At 53.3% G+C, this 16,965-nt stretch overlaps 1 protein-coding gene and 1 long non-coding RNA gene across 11 annotated transcripts in view; one reads left to right on the top strand and one right to left on the bottom strand.

Annotated features, from left to right (window-relative positions):
• Positions 1–592: 592 nt before the first annotated feature.
• LOC126930850 (uncharacterized) lies at positions 593–3,768 on the bottom strand. The gene is made up of 2 exons (XR_007717692.1): positions 3,251–3,768; positions 593–1,043 (listed from the first exon to the last, which is right to left on the bottom strand). It is a non-coding gene; the product is annotated as an uncharacterized LOC126930850 (long non-coding RNA).
• Positions 3,769–4,711: 943 nt separating this feature from the next.
• Positions 4,712–16,965, top strand: part of KMT2D (lysine methyltransferase 2D) — a 41,206-nt gene continuing 28,952 nt past the window's right edge. For 5 of the 10 annotated variants that reach the window (XM_050746840.1, XM_050746843.1, XM_050746846.1 and 2 more), the window contains exons 1-15: positions 4,712–4,797; positions 9,049–9,134; positions 9,384–9,510; positions 9,664–9,887; positions 9,999–10,108; positions 10,276–10,438; positions 10,772–10,937; positions 11,087–11,201; positions 11,336–11,493; positions 11,699–11,844; positions 11,984–13,576; positions 13,672–14,780; positions 15,241–15,354; positions 15,690–15,800; positions 16,394–16,498. In XM_050746840.1, the coding sequence (XP_050602797.1) occupies positions 9,086–9,134; positions 9,384–9,510; positions 9,664–9,887; positions 9,999–10,108; positions 10,276–10,438; positions 10,772–10,937; positions 11,087–11,201; positions 11,336–11,493; positions 11,699–11,844; positions 11,984–13,576; positions 13,672–14,780; positions 15,241–15,354; positions 15,690–15,800; positions 16,394–16,498 (4,290 nt within the window). In that variant the 5' untranslated portion in view covers positions 4,712–4,797; positions 9,049–9,085. Of the gene's footprint in view, positions 4,798–4,936; positions 9,135–9,383; positions 9,511–9,663; positions 9,888–9,998; positions 10,109–10,275; positions 10,439–10,771; positions 10,938–11,086; positions 11,202–11,335; positions 11,494–11,698; positions 11,845–11,983; positions 13,577–13,671; positions 14,781–15,240; positions 15,355–15,689; positions 15,801–16,393; positions 16,499–16,965 lie in introns of those variants that run through there. The other 5 variants (XM_050746845.1, XM_050746841.1, XM_050746839.1 and 2 more) reach the window with 2 other exon arrangements.

Below are 16,965 nucleotides of genomic sequence, written 5' to 3'. Positions count from 1 at the left end.
TCAGCCTCCCAAAGTGCTGGGATTATAGGCGTGAACCACTACTCCCGGCCTTATTGTTGACATCTGTGTATCTAGGGAGAGCTCAGAGCCAGTATCTCTTTTTCCAAGGAGTCATGGCTGTGGTCTTTGGTGGGAAATCTTTCCTCCTACCTTGTTCCTATTCCTTATTCCTCACTTATTAACGACCATTATCCTAACTTGCCTTTCCTACCTTTCTATTCTGCTGGGTTCCTCATATACTGAGTCCAGTTGGCTGCCACTCCCGTCCAAGTTTTGTAGCCTTTCAAGATCCCCTTAATTACAGAAACACCACCCTCTAGTGGCCAGATGCAACATGCTGACCTAGCTGTCTTCCTGGGGCCTCAGCATTTGCTTGGACTCAAAGCATACAGGGTTTCGGGAGAAGGAAGCCCCTCATTCCTAATGATGTAAGAATTGAGAGAAGTGTAGAGGCAGAGAGACTAAAGTGTTTTGAAGACTTTGACTTCCCAAGAGTGTTGAGTAAAGTAAGAAATAATGCATCTGGTGCCTATCAGTCCCCCCGGCCCTCCATGTCCCCAGTGTCTTTCATTAAAATGGCTGTCCTTTGCTCTTTTCATACCTTTCATCTTTTTGTACTTTTCACACCTTTGGTGGTCTACTTTTTTCAGGTGTCAAAGGCTATTGGTTCTGCCTTTATGGACCTACCACCTCAGTAGGATTGATATTTCAGCTAGGAAAGTTTGGTCCTGTTTGCCTCCGCTTTTCTTGATCCCCACCCTGCCACCAGCATGATTGCCTAACTAGTCTAATACCTCCTCCAAGGACGTGTAAGGGTTACTTTAATGGTAGATCTTCACAGGGAAGGTACAGACCTCTTCTGACAACTGAGGGAGCCCGAGGTACCTGTCAATGTACTTACTTGGGAAGGATTGACAGAACCTAGATGTGATTTTTAGCTGTGACTTTGTCAGTGCCTGGCTCCAGGCTTACAGTGGGGATATGGCTTGTCATGCTGATTTTCAAAAGTCCTGACAGCTGCTTTTGCTTTTCTGATCCAGCATCTAAAAAGAAATAAGGGCTGCTAGAAGAAACATACTCCAAACAACAATCTCACTGGCTTAGGAGGTTCTGGGCAGTCACTAACCTCTCTCCTTATACTAAAATTAAGTCCTTTTGCACATCTGACCTGGGATACTCATTACAGGGGCCTACTTTCCTGCTGCCATTTTCACGAGGTCTGGGGTAGACTTAGAAACATGTGAAGTTTTCTAGTTTATCAATAATCTCAAGGTGTGGGGACAGTAGTGATAGCGGTTAATAGCTCCTCCACTTAGCTGTGTGGCCTTGGGCAGTCACTTAACCTCTCAGCGCCTCCATTTCTCATTTATGAAGAGTGGCTAAGTGTGCTTCATAGAGTTGAGGTGAAAATTAAATGAGGTAATAAATGCAAAGCTTACTACAGTTCTTCACACATAGTAAGTCCTTAAGAAATAGTGGGTGGCAGCCGGGCGCGCCTGTAATCCCAGCACTTTGGGAGACCAAGGTGGGTGGATAACCTGAAGTCAGGAGTTTGAGACCAGCCTGGCCAACGTGGTGAAACCCCATCTCTACTAAAAATAAATTAGCTGGGTGTGATGGTGGGCTCCTGTAATCCCAGTTACTAGGGAGGCTGAGGCAGGATAATCGCTTGAACCTGGGAGGCGAAGGTTGCAGTGAGCTAAGATCACGCCATTTCACTCCAGCGTGGGAGACAAGAGCGAAACTCCGTCTCAAAAAAAAGAAAAAAAAAAAAAACCCAGAAATAGTGGGTGGCTATCTGTGTTATTACTGGAGGTCTTTCTGGTGAGGGTCTGCCTCTCCCTGCCTCTGGGTGCAAACCTGGGAGGGGCCTTCCATTTTCCAACTTGTTTCTTGGTTAACTTATTCTATTGTAACCAAAAGAGGTGTGCGATCACTGCTGGAACTTTTTTGCTTAAATATGTGTGAATGGTCAGTGCAGAAAGCATGATGCCAATGTGTGGCTGGAGTAGGACAAATCTAGTCCTGATCCCTCCTATGACTCTGACCAGTAGGGATTAAGGTCTCCTGCACTGTCGAATATAAAAGCATCAAGTCACATGTGGCTATTTAATTTCATTAAAATAAAAAGTTCCTTACTTGTACCACCTGCATTTCGAAGTGCTCGACAGCTCATGTGGTTAATGGCTACCATATTAGATAGTGTAGATTTAATCCATTTCTCTCACTGTAGAAAAGTTCTGTTGGGGCCGGGCGCGGTGGCTCATGCCTGTAATCCCAGCACTTTGGGAGACCAGGGCGAGCGGATCACGAGTTCAAGACCAGGCTGGCCAACATAGTGAAACCCTGTCTCTACTAAAAATACAAAAAAGTAGCCGGGTCTGGTGGTGTGCGCCTGTAATCTCAGCTACTAGGGAGGCTGAGGCAGGAGAATCGCCTGAATCCGGGAGGCAGAGGTTGCAGTGAGCTGAGATCGCACCATTGCACTCCAACCCGGACAACAGTGCAAGACTCTGTCTCAAAAAAAAAAAAAAGAAAAAAAAAATTCTGTTGGATAGCACCGTAAACCCTTTCCCCACAAAGCTGGCATTGGATCGAATCGGCCTGCCTCTTTCTCCACATCTTCCTTTAAAAAACTGTAGTATTATTTGTAATCCTAGGAAAAACGTGGCCTTTGGTTTGAATAATGGCTCAACTTCTGACTAGATGTATTTCTGTGGGCAATCTTACCTATTGTAGCCTTAATCTTCATCTGTCATATGGAGATAATTCCATGTAACTCATAATGAAGGTGAGGAATAACTAAGAATATAGAAAGTATCTGGACATAGTTAATTTGTCTCCTTTTGTCCACCCCATATGTGCAGTTGATGCAGAAGAGGCATTCCAATCCTTTCTCATCCAGACTTATGGTGGGGGGGGGGTGGTGCCTGCAAAGAGTATGTTTTGCGATCTTGTCTAGAACAGTACTCCGGCCAGGTAGCAGCGAGGCTACTTCAGTTTACTAAAAAAGGGACAGGGGTATTGAATATCTGAAAGGACTGGAGGTGGGAATGGGAGCACCCTGAAAAGGAAGGGAGGCTCTACATTTGTTTCGATGGGGAGGTGTGTGTAGTGACTGTGTGGGCACCGACAGTCCTTCCTCACACGGGGGACTGGGAGCCAGGAGGAACGACTAGGGACTAGTCCAGTTTTCTTCGGGTCCCTAAACGTGGCAAGAACCCACCCTCTGCAGCGCCAGGCGCCGTACCTCACTTTCTCCATTTGCGGACTCCAGTTCCCAGGATGCTAAGCAGCGGCCAATCTCCTGGCTCTTCTTCCATCCCCCTCCCGGGAAAGACTGCCCCTGGCCAAAGCGAGGGGGCAGTTGGAGTTTCAGGGACCAATGACTGCAAGGGTATGGAATTAAAAAGCAGCCGGAGTCCTAGTTTCGCGGCCTGGGCGGTAAATGAAGGGGCTCCAGGGCCGCGGCAGACAGGAGGTGGGCTTCGTTCCCACGTGTCTGCCCGGCTGCCGGCCCGGCGCGGTCGGGGTTAACCCGGAGCGGAAGGATCCCGCAGCGTGTGCGTAGAACTGCAAAGTCACAGCCTTTCCTCCGAGAGGGCGGGATCCCTCCGCCGCTCCGCTCCAACACAAAATAGGGCCGCCTCTTCTCCTTTCTCCCCCTCTCGAGTGGGGTGCCCCGGGCAAAAGGCCCCCCCGGATCTCGCGCCGAAGGCTTCACGAATCTTCACGACCGCTGCCCAGCTCTCGGGCCAGGAAATAGCCCCTTCGCAGGAACCACCCTACCGGCCGAACAGGAGGCGGAGGGGGGGAGGCGGAGCGGCGCCGCGCTGCACTACTTTCCTCTCCGGTTGCAAATGGCTGCCTCGTTCCCCACTTTCCGCTCAGTTTCCTGACCCCCCGGTGCCGGGAGCCGGGGTTGGGCCATGCACCTCTAGGCCCCCTGCGATCACAGTCAGCCGGGGGTCGAGGGGGTGCCACCGACCAAAGCCGGCCAGGCCGGGGGCGGGGCAGCTCCCGAGGCCAGAGGGGAAGGGAGGCGAGCGCAGGGCCTGGAGCGGCCGGAGGGGAGCGGGCAGAGGGCTCGCACCGCCCGCCCCTTCCTCTTCCTCGCCCACCTAGCCTCCTCCCTTCCCCGGGGGGAGCAGAAGGTGGGGGGCTCGAAGCCGCCGAGGGTGAGCGCTCGGGGTCGAGAAGCCCGGCGCTGGGTGTGTGTCAGGTTCAGCCCCGCGGCCCCGCCGGCCCCGCGTCGCCGTAGCTCGCGCGGCCCCGGGCGCCGGCCGGGGCGGGGAGAGGGGCTCGGCGCTCCTGCGAGGGTCTCACGTTCCATCCGGGCCAGGCGCGGGGCGGCGCGGCATTCCTTCCGGGCTGCTGGGGAGGCGCCTCGACGTTCCATCTGGAGAGCCTCGACGTTCCGCCCGAGCCCGGCGCGGGCGGCCGGGGCGCTGGCCGGGCCCTAGGACTAAGAGGCCGCCCGGCGACGCGGATGCGGAGCCTGCTCGCCCAAGATCAAAGCCACCGGTGCTCTCTTTGTGTCCGCTCGGGATTCGCCGCCCTGGGGCTGTCCATGGAAACCTAAACTGCTGGAACCTGAGGCAGAGAACCCCTCTTTGGCTTCTTGCTGTTTTTTGTGGGGGGAGGGTGGCCACTCCGACCTGGATTTACCGTTCTTGGCCCCCCTAAGCCCCCCCGTGCGGGGGGCGGCTGTGATCGCTCTGGCGGTTGGAGGTCGGGGAGCGGCCCGGGCTCTGGCCATGTTCTCGGATGAGGATTTCTGGATCGCCCTGTGAAGAGGTGAGTGAAGTCCGCCCGGCCAGGGCCCAGAAAGGGTTGGACTGGGGGCACAGCCAGATGGACTATCTTAGCCGGAGCTGGCCTTTAGGTTGGAGAAGGGGGTGCCAAAGCTGGGGAGCGTTCCTTTGGCAGGGTCTGTCAAGGGAACCTGAGCCAGTCACCAGGGCAGAACTGAGGCCTGGTATCTTGGGGTGTGCCTCTTTAAAGACTGGGGGTTCAGAGAACCACGGGAGTTTGGGAACCTGGCCAGATAGCCTCTCTGCCTGTTTATTTTTGTGTTGGGGGAGCTCGACTAAAGTAGGACCCAGGCCCTGATGCCAGCACCAATCCCAGGCTGCTGCTGCTCTTCTCAGGGTTCCTTGTGGGCCTTGGGACAGAGCAACTTGGGATGGTGGGGGAGGGTGCCACTGCCAGGTCAGACTTATTATGCCAGTTGGACCTTAAGGTTGTTCCTACCGAGTTGGGCACCCAAAGCAGTCCCTGGAAAACTCAGGGAACCCCAGATCCTTCACCAGGCCTTCTTTCACTGGGCAAAGGGAGAGTGTGTGGAAACTGACTAGTTGTGATGAAGGGGATGGCTGGGGCAAGAAGGAGGCGGGGCTGGGGGCAGCTCTGGCCCTGCTGTTCAACTTTAAACTATCCCTGCCTGGCAAAGTGACCCCAGTGAGGCCTACTGCTGTCTTAGCCTGCTTTGCCTCCCCTCCTCTTGGGATGGATCTAATCTCTAGAGGATTATAGAAGAGGCCGTTGAGATTTGCTCCCTGTGAATGTAGGCTGCAAAAAATGGCTTTTGTCTTTTGCCTTCTCCCGGCCTGGTATGGAGAGCTGGCTGCTGTGAGTCCCTGGCCAGTCCTGCAAGCCCCTCCCAGACCTCTCCAACCCTTTTTTGACCAGGGATTGTTAACTGGTTTTCTGATCCTGTACCAACTGTGCAGAATGGGGTGGCCTGTAGCTCTCTGGAGGAGAAATGGCTTGATCAGAGCTCTTTTCTCCTGGAAACCAGTGATTCTACCCCTGGCAGAAGGTATTGGGGAGAACGAGTGTGTATATGCCTGCAGCTTGAGCCTCAATCCTGTGGGCCTTGCTTGGGCTGGGACTGCCCCTCTCACACCTGTCATGCTGCCCAGCAGGGATTTGGCTGGTGGATTTTGCTCCCTCTATCTGCTCCAACATACATATGCTAGATTTCTTTGAGTCTGGTTTTGAAAAAGAGAAAATAGAGGTTTTGCCTTTTAAAGATTTCTCAAAGGTGAGAGGTGGCACGGGGTAGTGGAGTGAGGTGAGCTGTCAACCCTGCTCTCCACTCCTGCATTCTATGGAGAGTCCCTCCTGTTTGTCCTGAAACAACTTCCTTACGTAGGACTGCACCTTGTTAGCTGTGCCTGCCTTCAAGATGAGCCAGGGACACAGTTCAGAGGGTCTGCAGGGCCAGTGTTCCTTTTGGATCCATCTCGGAGGGCTGACCCAAAATGGGGGTGGGAAGAGGTGTGGTTTGAGTCTCAGGCTGGGAACCAGGAAGTCCTGAGTCCTACTGAAGAGCTGTTCACTCAAGGGCCTGCTGCAGCCTTACACCTCTCCAAGTGTCCATTTCCCCCTTGCCTGGGAAAATGGAGTGAAAGCTGTTGGTCTGGGAGGGAGGCAGGAAGGAGAGTGGGTTGAGATAAATCCCTGTCCTTTTCTTTGCTGTTTTGGACCTCTAAGGTATAGGACTGAGGGGCGCCAGCACAGTTTTACTCCCTACATCTGTACCTACTGTCTGGGATCTCTAGTTCTGTGGAGGAAGCCTGGCGAGACACTAGTCCAGTTTAGATCCAGGGAAAAAATCCTTGGTGTGTATGTGTGTGGGTTTACTGACTGTGAATGATGGGACTGGGTAACCTGGGGTCTTTGTTTAGATACGTTCAGGGGCCTGTTAACTGGGAATCAGCATTGGGATCCCGGTGCTGGACTTCAGGGCTGGGGAAATAGGGACTGAGGGCTCAGGCTTTTTGGAGGTGCCCCCTAGATTATTTTTGGTACAACTTGTATGACATTCTTCTCTTTGCTGCTTAATCTCTCATCTTCCATGGCCCCATCCATGGGCTCTGGCTTTGGAGGATGGTCGTAGTCTGTCTCTCAAGGCCAGATGAAGGTGGTTTCTTTACCTTCTTGAGCAGTACCAGCCTTACCAGCTGAGAGGGCTGAGCTTGGGGGAGAGCTGAGGAATTTGCCCCTCTGGCCTTGTGTGAGGCAGCTCTCCTCCTACCCACTGTATTATCATTGTTGCCTTTTACTTCTTGATGTTTGTGACTCTTTTGGCCTCAACTTTGAGAGCAGAGCGGGTAGAGGATCTTTGGGGGTATGTAGTGGTAAGATATAGTAAGATGCAAACAATTAGAAAACTTTAAGAGCCCCTTGGACATTCTGGGTGTGGTCAGGCCTTGAATGACTGAATGGAAGAGGGGCCTGGCTGCTGCCCTCACCTCCATCTCCCACTTCCCATGGTAGCTTCTAAGGACTCCTTGAAGTTCTGGAGCAGCTTTTCTATGAGCCGGCCAGATGACCACCCTGCTTTCCTTTCAGGTGTGGTTGTGTGGCAGGTTTGGGAAAGAGAGATGGCTTGGGAATGGAGATGATGTGTATCAGGTGATGCTTTACTTTATCCAGTAGGTTCTGAGAGTGTTAGGGGAAAAAGGAATTTTCTTTCCTGTGACATGTCTCCAGAGGGGCATAGCCAGTATCTGGAAATAAAGGGTGAGTTCAGAGCAGGAGGAGTGATACTGTAGTTCTTAGGGAATTGATTTACTGATTTGGGGCACCTTTGAGGGTTCCCCCTTGTCTTGTTTGTCCCAGTCATTCAACCCTAAGTGGCTGACTGGGGTATTTGCCTTCCAGTTTGGGAGGAGAGGCTGTCCTTGCTAAGGGTGGTGTGGTCACTCTGGTTAGCCAAGAAGAGTGGAAAAGGTGAGAGATTAATTTATCAAACTTTTATTGTTTAGAGTTCTGTTTTAGGGATTTCCCCCACCTCACCACCACTTTCTTTAGGAACACTGTATTCTTCTCTGATTAAGAGAAAGGATTTATACTTCCCACTACAAGCTGCTGGCACTTATCCCTTTCTTCCTCCTCCTATAGGGTCCCTTTCCTATTCCTCATGTCTGTAATTATTGTTCTTCTCCCCTCCCCTCCCCCGGCTGTGCTTAATTCCCTCTAAGGTCTAGGAAAATAATACCCAAAGGTGTAGGTCTCAACTTTTTTAGGTATAACTTTAGTGTGTTTCATTAGGCTCTGATACAGGCATGCATTTCTTAGAAGGGACAAGGGACCGTTATTCCCCACCCCCATGTATGTGTGTGGAAACCCTGCTTGAGGGAAGAGGAAGGAAGCTACTCGGCTCTGCTGTGCTATGTCCTGCCCTGTTTAGAACTCCTCTGAGTGACTGTATGCTTCCTGAGACTACAATTCCCAGCATGCTTAGCCTCAGGCCTGGCTACACATGCTCAGTAACTCTCAAGGTCCACTTCTGTTAACTACTAGGGATATCTGAAGAGGAAGGGCAGTTGGTGTTGCTAAGGGCAATGACCTGAGACCTTCAGGCTGGATGAGACCCTGAGCTCAGTTAGGGCACGGGCCAGGGGTTCGTCTGAGCTGGATTTAGGTTGGAAGTGGGTGGAAATTAGGGAGTTTCTTCTTTTGTGATGGTGATGTCCTCGTAGAAACAAGTGGCGGTGGGGGAGATCCATCCATAGCTAGGCTATAGTTCTAGTAGTGTGTTCCATCTCTTGCAGTGCCTCAGACTCTGCCTCTGGGAGAGGGATTTTTGCTGGACTCAGGCTTCCTGGGTCATGACTATCCCTGGGTTGGCACGGACTGGCCTCTAGAATGGCAGCTTACTTGAGACTTGAAGAAAAGGTGTGGGAATAGGGCTCACCAAAAGCCAAAAACCCAGAGGCAAGGCAAACGGCAGTATTAGATATAAATGGATATGCTTCTAGTTGGATGCTATGGCCCCAGGAACTCTTACAGAGGAAGTGGGAAAGTCAAATGGATCCCCTGAGAATCTCTCCAGAGTGCGAGAAGAGGGTATGTGTTTATCTGGGGAGGAAGTGACCCTACAGGTTAGGGAGAATGACTTTCTTGTCAGTATAGGAGTTTGTAGTATGGCTTGCTCTGATGTCTGGAGGGTCTGGATGCCTTCTTCCCAGGATTCTGGGAGAAGTGCTTCTTGGGAAGACTTACTAGGCATATAGATCTCTTTCTTGGCACCAACAGGTCTCCCCGAGAGGGCCCTGCCCAGTCGGAGAGAGGGATGGACAGCCAGAAGCTGCCTGGTGAGGATAAAGATTCAGAACCGGCAGGTAAGTAGGACAAATTCTTTGTTTGCTTTTAGATTTCACAGGCAACCTTACATTTCTGGTCCTGGCCCAAGGACATGAGCTAAGTCTATGCAGCAGATAAGTAATGGAACAACTTTGTTCTTTGGGACAACAGTTGAAATATCATCACTCTGATCCACTCAGGTTTTGGATAATCTCATGTATCTGGTGAGTGGACTTTGTATTAAATAGGGATGATGACTGACACATGCTGTTTGTCTGTTTATTCAGCTGATGGACCTGCAGCTTCTGAGGACCCAAGTGCCACTGAGTCAGACCTGCCTAACCCACATGTGGGAGAGGTCTCTGTCCCTAGTTCTGGGAGTCCCAGTCTTCAGGAGACTCCTCAGGACTGCAGGTAACTTGTTTGAGGGCACATAAGGATTTGATTTGAGAGTCTAGGGCTTTCAAGGAAGAGAAATTAGGAAAATGAGTGTCGGGGAAGCATGGGCATGCCAAATCATGGGGTTGCTGGGGGCCTGGCGTGGTACTGATGCTTGTGTGTCCACAGTGGGGGTCCGGTGCGGCGTTGTGCTCTCTGTAACTGCGGGGAGCCCAGTCTGCATGGGCAGCGGGAGCTACGGCGCTTTGAGTTGCCATTTGATTGGCCCCGGTGTCCAGTGGTATCCCCTGCGGGGAGCCCAGGGCCCAATGAGGCAGTGCTGCCCAGTGAGGACCTGTCACAGATTGGTTTCCCTGAGGGCCTTACACCTGCCCACCTAGGAGAACCTGGAGGTGAGTGAGGAGAATGGGGCAGCAAATGGGAGAAGGACTGGGTAGTCCTGAGCCAGCGATCCTCTTTCTGTTAACTCTTTCCTTTCTGTTTACCTCTTCCCACCTGTAAAGGGTCCTGCTGGGCTCACCATTGGTGTGCTGCGTGGTCGGCAGGCGTATGGGGGCAGGAGGGCCCAGAACTATGTGGTGTGGACAAGGCCATCTTCTCAGGGATCTCACAGGTGGGGCTGGGGCCAACGGATTGCATAGGTGAAGGGTAGGGCTGGTGGGTTTCTGAGAGTCAGGGTGGAATGAGAAGGAGTGTGGGTATACTGGGGCAGAGCTAGTGCCTGAACTGTTTCTTTGGGGAGAGCTGGCTGACACTGAGGCTCTTTCTTCACCCTGGCAGCGCTGCTCCCACTGCACCAGGCTCGGTGCCTCCATCCCTTGCCGCTCACCTGGATGTCCACGGCTTTACCACTTCCCCTGCGCGACTGCCAGCGGTTCCTTCCTATCCATGAAAACACTGCAGCTGCTATGCCCAGAGCACAGTGAGGGGGCTGCACATCTGGGTGAGAAGTCCTGATCTTTGGTCATAGGGCAAATGAGAGACCAAGTGTGCCTTGGATTTTTGTACTCTACAGAGCACTGATCAAAGTATAGAATTATATACTGTTGGTCTGCCCCACTAAAATAGGTGTGAACTTTATGAGCACCAGGGGTTTGCCTGTCTCGTTTACCATTGTGTCTCCGGTGCCTAGAACAGCTGGCAGACGTTGGGCAGGCACTCAGTAACTTTGTTATTTGTTCATTCTGTGCCCATGGAGTGCCTGTTTTGTGTACGGCACTGTGCTGAGGCTTACAAGGAATCCATAGCTGACCTGTGGTGTCTCTACCCCCTGCAGAGGAGGCTCGCTGTGCAGTGTGTGAGGGGCCAGGGGAGTTGTGTGACCTGTTCTTCTGTACCAGCTGTGGGCATCACTATCACGGGGCCTGCCTGGACACTGCTCTGACTGCCCGCAAACGTGCTGGCTGGCAGTGCCCTGAATGCAAAGTGTGCCAAGCCTGCAGGTAGGAATGGAAGGGCAGGAGGGAAGTCTTAGGCACAACACAGGTTAGGGTTGAAAATGAGGGCAATCGGAGAAGACCTGTTAACATGAAAACAACAAAAAAGAAACGAGGGCAGAGAGGACACTGTAATGTTCCCTGTGCCTCTGCAGGAAACCTGGGAATGACTCTAAGATGTTGGTTTGTGAGACGTGTGACAAAGGATACCATACTTTCTGCCTAAAACCACCCATGGAGGAACTGCCTGCTCACTCTTGGAAGTGCAAGGTGAGTGTACCCTGATTCTGCCCTATTGTCCCTAACTCTGCCTCCTGCAGCATTCTCTGTCTTGACAAGTCCTGTACTTTTCTTTAGTCTTTGCTGTCTGACCAATGCCTGTTTTGCCCACTCCTTTCCCTTAGGCATGCCGGGTGTGCCGGGCCTGTGGGGCGGGCTCAGCAGAACTGAATCCCAACTCGGAGTGGTTTGAGAACTACTCTCTCTGTCACCGCTGTCACAGAGCCCAGGGAGGTCAGCCTGTCAGCTCTGTTGCTGAGCAGCATACCCCTGTGTGTAGCAGGTAAGTGGTGTGGACTGACTGAGATTGGGCTGGCAGGTTGGAAGGACTGAGTTTGGCAGGGTTCTTCTTAAATTGAGTGGACTTTGAGAGGAGAGCCTTAAGGTGGGCAGTGTCATCCACAGCATTCGTGCCTCGCCCCAGTGCGCTCTCTAGGATTTGTTAGCTGGTGAGAGCCACAGTGCCTGCTCCCCTGTACCCTCTGCAGATTTTCACCCCCAGAGTCTGGCGATACCCCCACTGATGAGCCCGATGCTCTGTACGTTGCATGCCAAGGGCAGCCAAAGGGTGGGCACGTGACCTCTATGCAACCCAAGGAACCGGGGCCCCTGCAATGTGAAGCCAAACCACTAGGTGAGTAGGGTTTGAGGGTCCCTGAAATTCATCCCCTTTTATTCTGTGACAAGAGACAGTTTGTGCATTGCCCCAGACCCTGCACTTCCTGTGGGGTAGATCTGAGCTAGATAGGAGCATCGTGTTGTTGTGTCTGCAGGGAGAGCAGGGGTCCAACTTGAGCCCCAGTTGGAGGCCCCCCTAAATGAGGAGATGCCACTGCTGCCCCCACCTGAGGAGTCACCCCTGTCCCCACCACCTGAGGAATCACCCACATCCCCACCGCCTGAGGCATCACGCCTGTCCCCACCACCTGAGGACTCGCCCGCATCCCCGCTTCCTGAGGCATTGCACCTGTCCCGGCCGCCGGAGGAATCGCCCCTCTCTCCGCCGCCTGAGGAGTCTCCTCTGTCTCCCCCACCTGAATCATCACCTTTTTCTCCACTGGAGGAGTCGCCCTTCTCTCCAGTGGAAGAGTCACCCCCGTCTCCTGCACTTGAGACGCCTCTATCCCCACCACCTGAAGCATCGCCCCTGTCCGCACCATTTGAGGAATCTCCCTTGTCCCCGCCACCTGAGGAACTGCCCACTTCCCCGCCACCTGAAGCATCTCGCCTGTCTCCACCGCCTGAGGAGTCACCCATGTCCCCTCCACCTGAAGAGTCACCCATGTCTCCACCACCAGAGGCATCTCGTCTGTTCCCACCATTTGAAGAGTCTCCTCTGTCCCCTCCACCTGAGGAGTCTCCCCTCTCCCCACCACCTGAAGCATCACGCCTGTCCCCACCACCTGAGGACTCGCCTATGTCCCCACCACCTGAAGAATCACCTATGTCCCCACCACCTGAGGTATCGCGCCTGTCCCCGCTGCCTGTGGTGTCACGCCTGTCTCCACCGCCTGAGGAATCTCCCTTGTCCCCACCGCCCGAGGAGTCTCCCACGTCCCCTCCACCTGAGGCTTCACGCCTCTCCCCACCACCTGAGGACTCCCCCACATTCCCACCACCTGAGGACTCCCCCACATCCCCACCACCTGAGAACTCACCCACATCCCCACCACCTGAGAACTCACCCACATCCCCACCACCTGAGGACTCGCTTATGTCCCTGCCGCTGGAGGAGTCACCCCTGTCACCACTACCTGAGGAGCCACAACTCTGCCCCCCATCCGAGGAGCCGCACCTGTCACCCCGGCCTGAGGAACCGCACCTGTCCCCCCGGCCTGAGGAGCCGCACCTATCTCCGCAGCCTGAGGAGCCACACCTGTCCCCCCAGCCTGAGGAGCCATGCCTGTGCGCTGTGCCTGAGGAGCCACACTTGTCCCCCCAGGCTGAGGGACCACATCTGTCCCCTCAGCCTGAGGAATTGCACCTGTCCCCCCAGACTGAGGAGCCACACCTGTCTCCTGTGCCTGAGGAGCCATTTTTGTCCCCCCAGCCTGAGGAATCACACCTGTCCCCCGAGTCTGAGGAACCATGCCTGTCCCCCCGGCCTGAGGAATCGCACCTGTCCCCTCAGCTTGAGGAGCCACCTCTGTCCCCTCGGCCTGAAGAGCACCCCGAGGAGCCAGGCCAATGCCCTGCACCTGAGGAGTTGCCCTTGTTCCCTCCTGCCGGGGAACCATCCTTATCTCCCTTGCTTGGAGAGCCAGCCCTGTCTGAGCCTGGGGAACCACCTCTGTCCCCTCTGCCTGAGGAGCTGCCCTTGTCCCCGTCTGGGGAGCCATCCTTGTCGCCTCAGCTGATGCCACCAGGTAAGGGAAAGTTAGTACCCTCTTACTCTGGAACAGCTGTAACTCTTCATGGCATGTCTGATCTAAGAGCCCTTCTTTTTTCTCTTTCCTTCCAGATCCCCTTCCTCCTCCGCTCTCACCCATTATCACAGCTGTGGCCCCACCGGCTCTGTCTCCTTTGGGGGAGTTAGAGTACCCCTTTGGTGCCAAAGGGGACAGTGACCCTGAGTCACCCTTGGCTGCCCCCATCCTGGAGACACCCATCAGCCCTCCACCAGAAGCTAACTGCACTGACCCTGAGCCTGTCCCCCCTATGATCCTTCCTCCATCTCCAGGCTCCCCCGTGGGGCCGGCTTCTCCCATCCTGATGGAGCCCCTTCCCCCTCAGTGTTCGCCACTCCTTCAGCATTCCTTGGCTCCCCAAAACTCCCCTCCTTCCCAGTGCTCCCCTCCTGCCCTGCCACTGTCCGTTCCCTCCCCGTTGAGTCCCATAGGGAAGGTAGTGGGGGTCTCAGATGAGCCTGAGCTGCACGAGATGGAGACTGAGAAAGTTCCAGAACCTGAATGCCCAGCCTTGGAACCCAGTGCCACCAGTCCTCTCCCTTCCCCGATGGGGGACCTCTCCTGCCCTGCCCCCAGCCCTGCCCCAGCCCTGGATGACTTCTCTGGCCTAGGGGAAGACACAGCCCCTCTGGATGGGATTGATGCTCCGGGTTCACAGCCAGAGGCTGGACAGACCCCTGGCAGTTTGGCTAGTGAACTTAAAGGCTCCTCTGTGCTCCTGGACCCTGAGGAGCTGGCCCCCGTGACCCCTATGGAGGTCTACCCCGAATGCAAGCAAACAGCAGGGCAGGGCTCACCATGTGAAGAACAGGAAGAGCCACGTGCACCAGTGGCCCCCACACCACCCACTCTCATCAAATCCGACATCGTTAATGAGATCTCTAATCTGAGCCAGGGTGATGCCAGTGCCAGTTTTCCTGGCTCAGAGCCCCTCCTGGGCTCTCCTGACCCGGAGGGGGGTGGCTCCCTGTCCATGGAGCTGGGGGTCTCTACAGATGTTAGTCCAGCCCGAGATGAGGGCTCCCTACGGCTCTGTACCGACTCACTGCCAGAGACTGATGATTCACTATTGTGCGATGCTGGGACAGCTATCAGCGGAGGCAAAACTGAGGGGGAGAAGGGGCGGCGGCGCAGCTCCCCAGCCCGTTCCCGCATAAAACAGGTGAGGGACTATCTAGCTGCGGGATGTGATCAGAGTTAGCCCTGTCAGAGGTATAGTCCTGTGTCACTGATACTTTCCCACCTTGCTTTGTGAATCCTATACTTGGAGATCCTTTATTCCAATTATTAAGGAGAAAATACTAATACATAGAAGGGACGAGTAACTTGCCCAGATTCATGATTACTCAGTAGTAGAATTGGGACCAGAAACTTGGTCTTTCAAGTCACCGTTTTTTCTCCATGTCCATGTTGGCCACTCCTGGGAGGGAAAGAATGGGTTTGGGCTACAGCTATGCACTTGTTGATATCTGGGAGTTTGGCCTTTTCCCCTGCCCTGAGTGGGACTCCTGGGCTTATTACCTGTCTTACTGTGTCCATTTGTCACTTTTTCTGTTCAAGTGTATAAACCCAACACACTAACCCTTTACATGCTCCTGTCATTGTCCCCTTCTTTCACTCAGGGTCGCAGCAGCAGTTTCCCAGGAAGACGCCGGCCTCGTGGAGGAGCCCATGGAGGACGTGGTAGAGGACGGGCCCGACTAAAGTCAACTGCTTCTTCCATTGAGACTCTGGTAGTAAGGAGATGCCTCCTATTCCTCCCATCCCCCGACCATGCTTTAGCACCCTCTGAGTCCTTCCAGTCCCTTGCATGCTTGAATACCTGCCTGCTTGTCTAGGGCCTGTCTGGCTGTGTCTGAATTCCTGTCCACTTGGCCCCCAGGTTTTTCTGAAATCTCTGCTATCAGGCTGAGGCCCAGTTTGGGAGCTGGGGTGTTCTGTCCGTTATTTCTGGCTTTTGGCCTTCATCTTAGCCAGGGGTTCACACTTTCTTCCCCCAACACCGAAGAGGAAAGTATCTTGGTGGGGGCAGATTTATCTGCCTCACTTTCTACAACTCTTTCCCCATCAGGTTGCTGACATTGATAGCTCTCCCAGTAAGGAGGAGGAGGAAGAAGATGACGACACCATGCAGAATACCGTGGTTCTCTTCTCCAACACAGACAAATTTGTCCTAATGCAGGTACCATACAGTGAGACCTGGCACACTGAACATTGTGTATGTTTGTGTTTTGATGAGAGAATTGATGGGGAAAACTGGACCTACTTTTAGGGATACCCAGCTAATGAGAAAACAGACCATGAATTCTAATCATGTTGTTCATTGGTTTGTCCATCCATCACATTTCTCTTGAGTGTCTCCTCTGAGCTTGGCGCTAAGCTAGGAGCTAGAGAAATAGCAGTGAAAAAGTCTTTGCCCTATGAAGTTTATAGCTTAGGGAACTTACATGTGTCCTCACTTGAATAGTCTTTAAGCTGATAGAATTTTGTCACATATGTGATTCTCACCTGACCAGTCTTTACCCCATCTTACCTTCCTTTAATTTCTTCTTACCTTTACCCATGTCAGGCTTTACAAATTCAAGTGACCTGACTAGGTGAGTGAGGCATCCTAGGAAGGAGCAGGGTCCCTTGGTAGCTTACAGCGTCCTAATGCTGTGGGATGGGGTTCCTGACTCTCTGGTCGCAAATCAGTGTTGTAGCATCATAGTAGGCTGGATCTGAGTGGGATGGGGAGATCTAGTTGGATATTCGGGTTTCTCTGTGTTTCCCCAGGACATGTGTGTGGTATGTGGCAGCTTTGGCCGGGGAGCAGAGGGCCACCTCCTTGCCTGTTCACAGTGCTCTCAGTGCTATCACCCTTACTGTGTCAACAGCAAGGTGAGTTCGGGCCCAAGAGGTGTAGGCTGGGAAATAGGGTCAGTTATTTCTTACCTTAGTTCCTTGTCCTGGCCATACGACCTCTTAAAGTGGCCATTGGTCATAGATGTTGTTCATTAGTCACCAGTGGTTATCAAACTTTTCTTGGGGAAAAATACTTTGGAACTCATGGTGGACTTCATAGTTTCTTTGTGGTAGACCCTGACCTGCTGGTATAATTCAGTCCATTGTAAAAAATAACAACATGGCTGGGCATGGTGGCTCCCACCTGTAATCCCAGCACTTGGGGAGGCCTAGGCAGGCGGATCACCTGAGATTAGGAGTTCAAGACCATTGTGGCCAACATGGTGAAACCCTGTCTCTACTAAAAATACAAAAATTAGCTGAGTGTGGTAGCATGTGCCTGTAATCCCAGGAACTCGGGAGGCCGAGGCAGGAAAATTGCTTGAACCTGGGAGGCAGATGTT

This window comes from Macaca thibetana, chromosome 11 (genome assembly GCF_024542745.1).
Source record: "Macaca thibetana thibetana isolate TM-01 chromosome 11, ASM2454274v1, whole genome shotgun sequence".
Lineage (NCBI taxonomy): Eukaryota > Metazoa > Chordata > Mammalia > Primates > Cercopithecidae > Macaca > Macaca thibetana.
The sequence above is the reverse complement of the archived record's forward strand: the minus strand, read 5'-3'. Positions and strand labels throughout refer to the sequence as shown.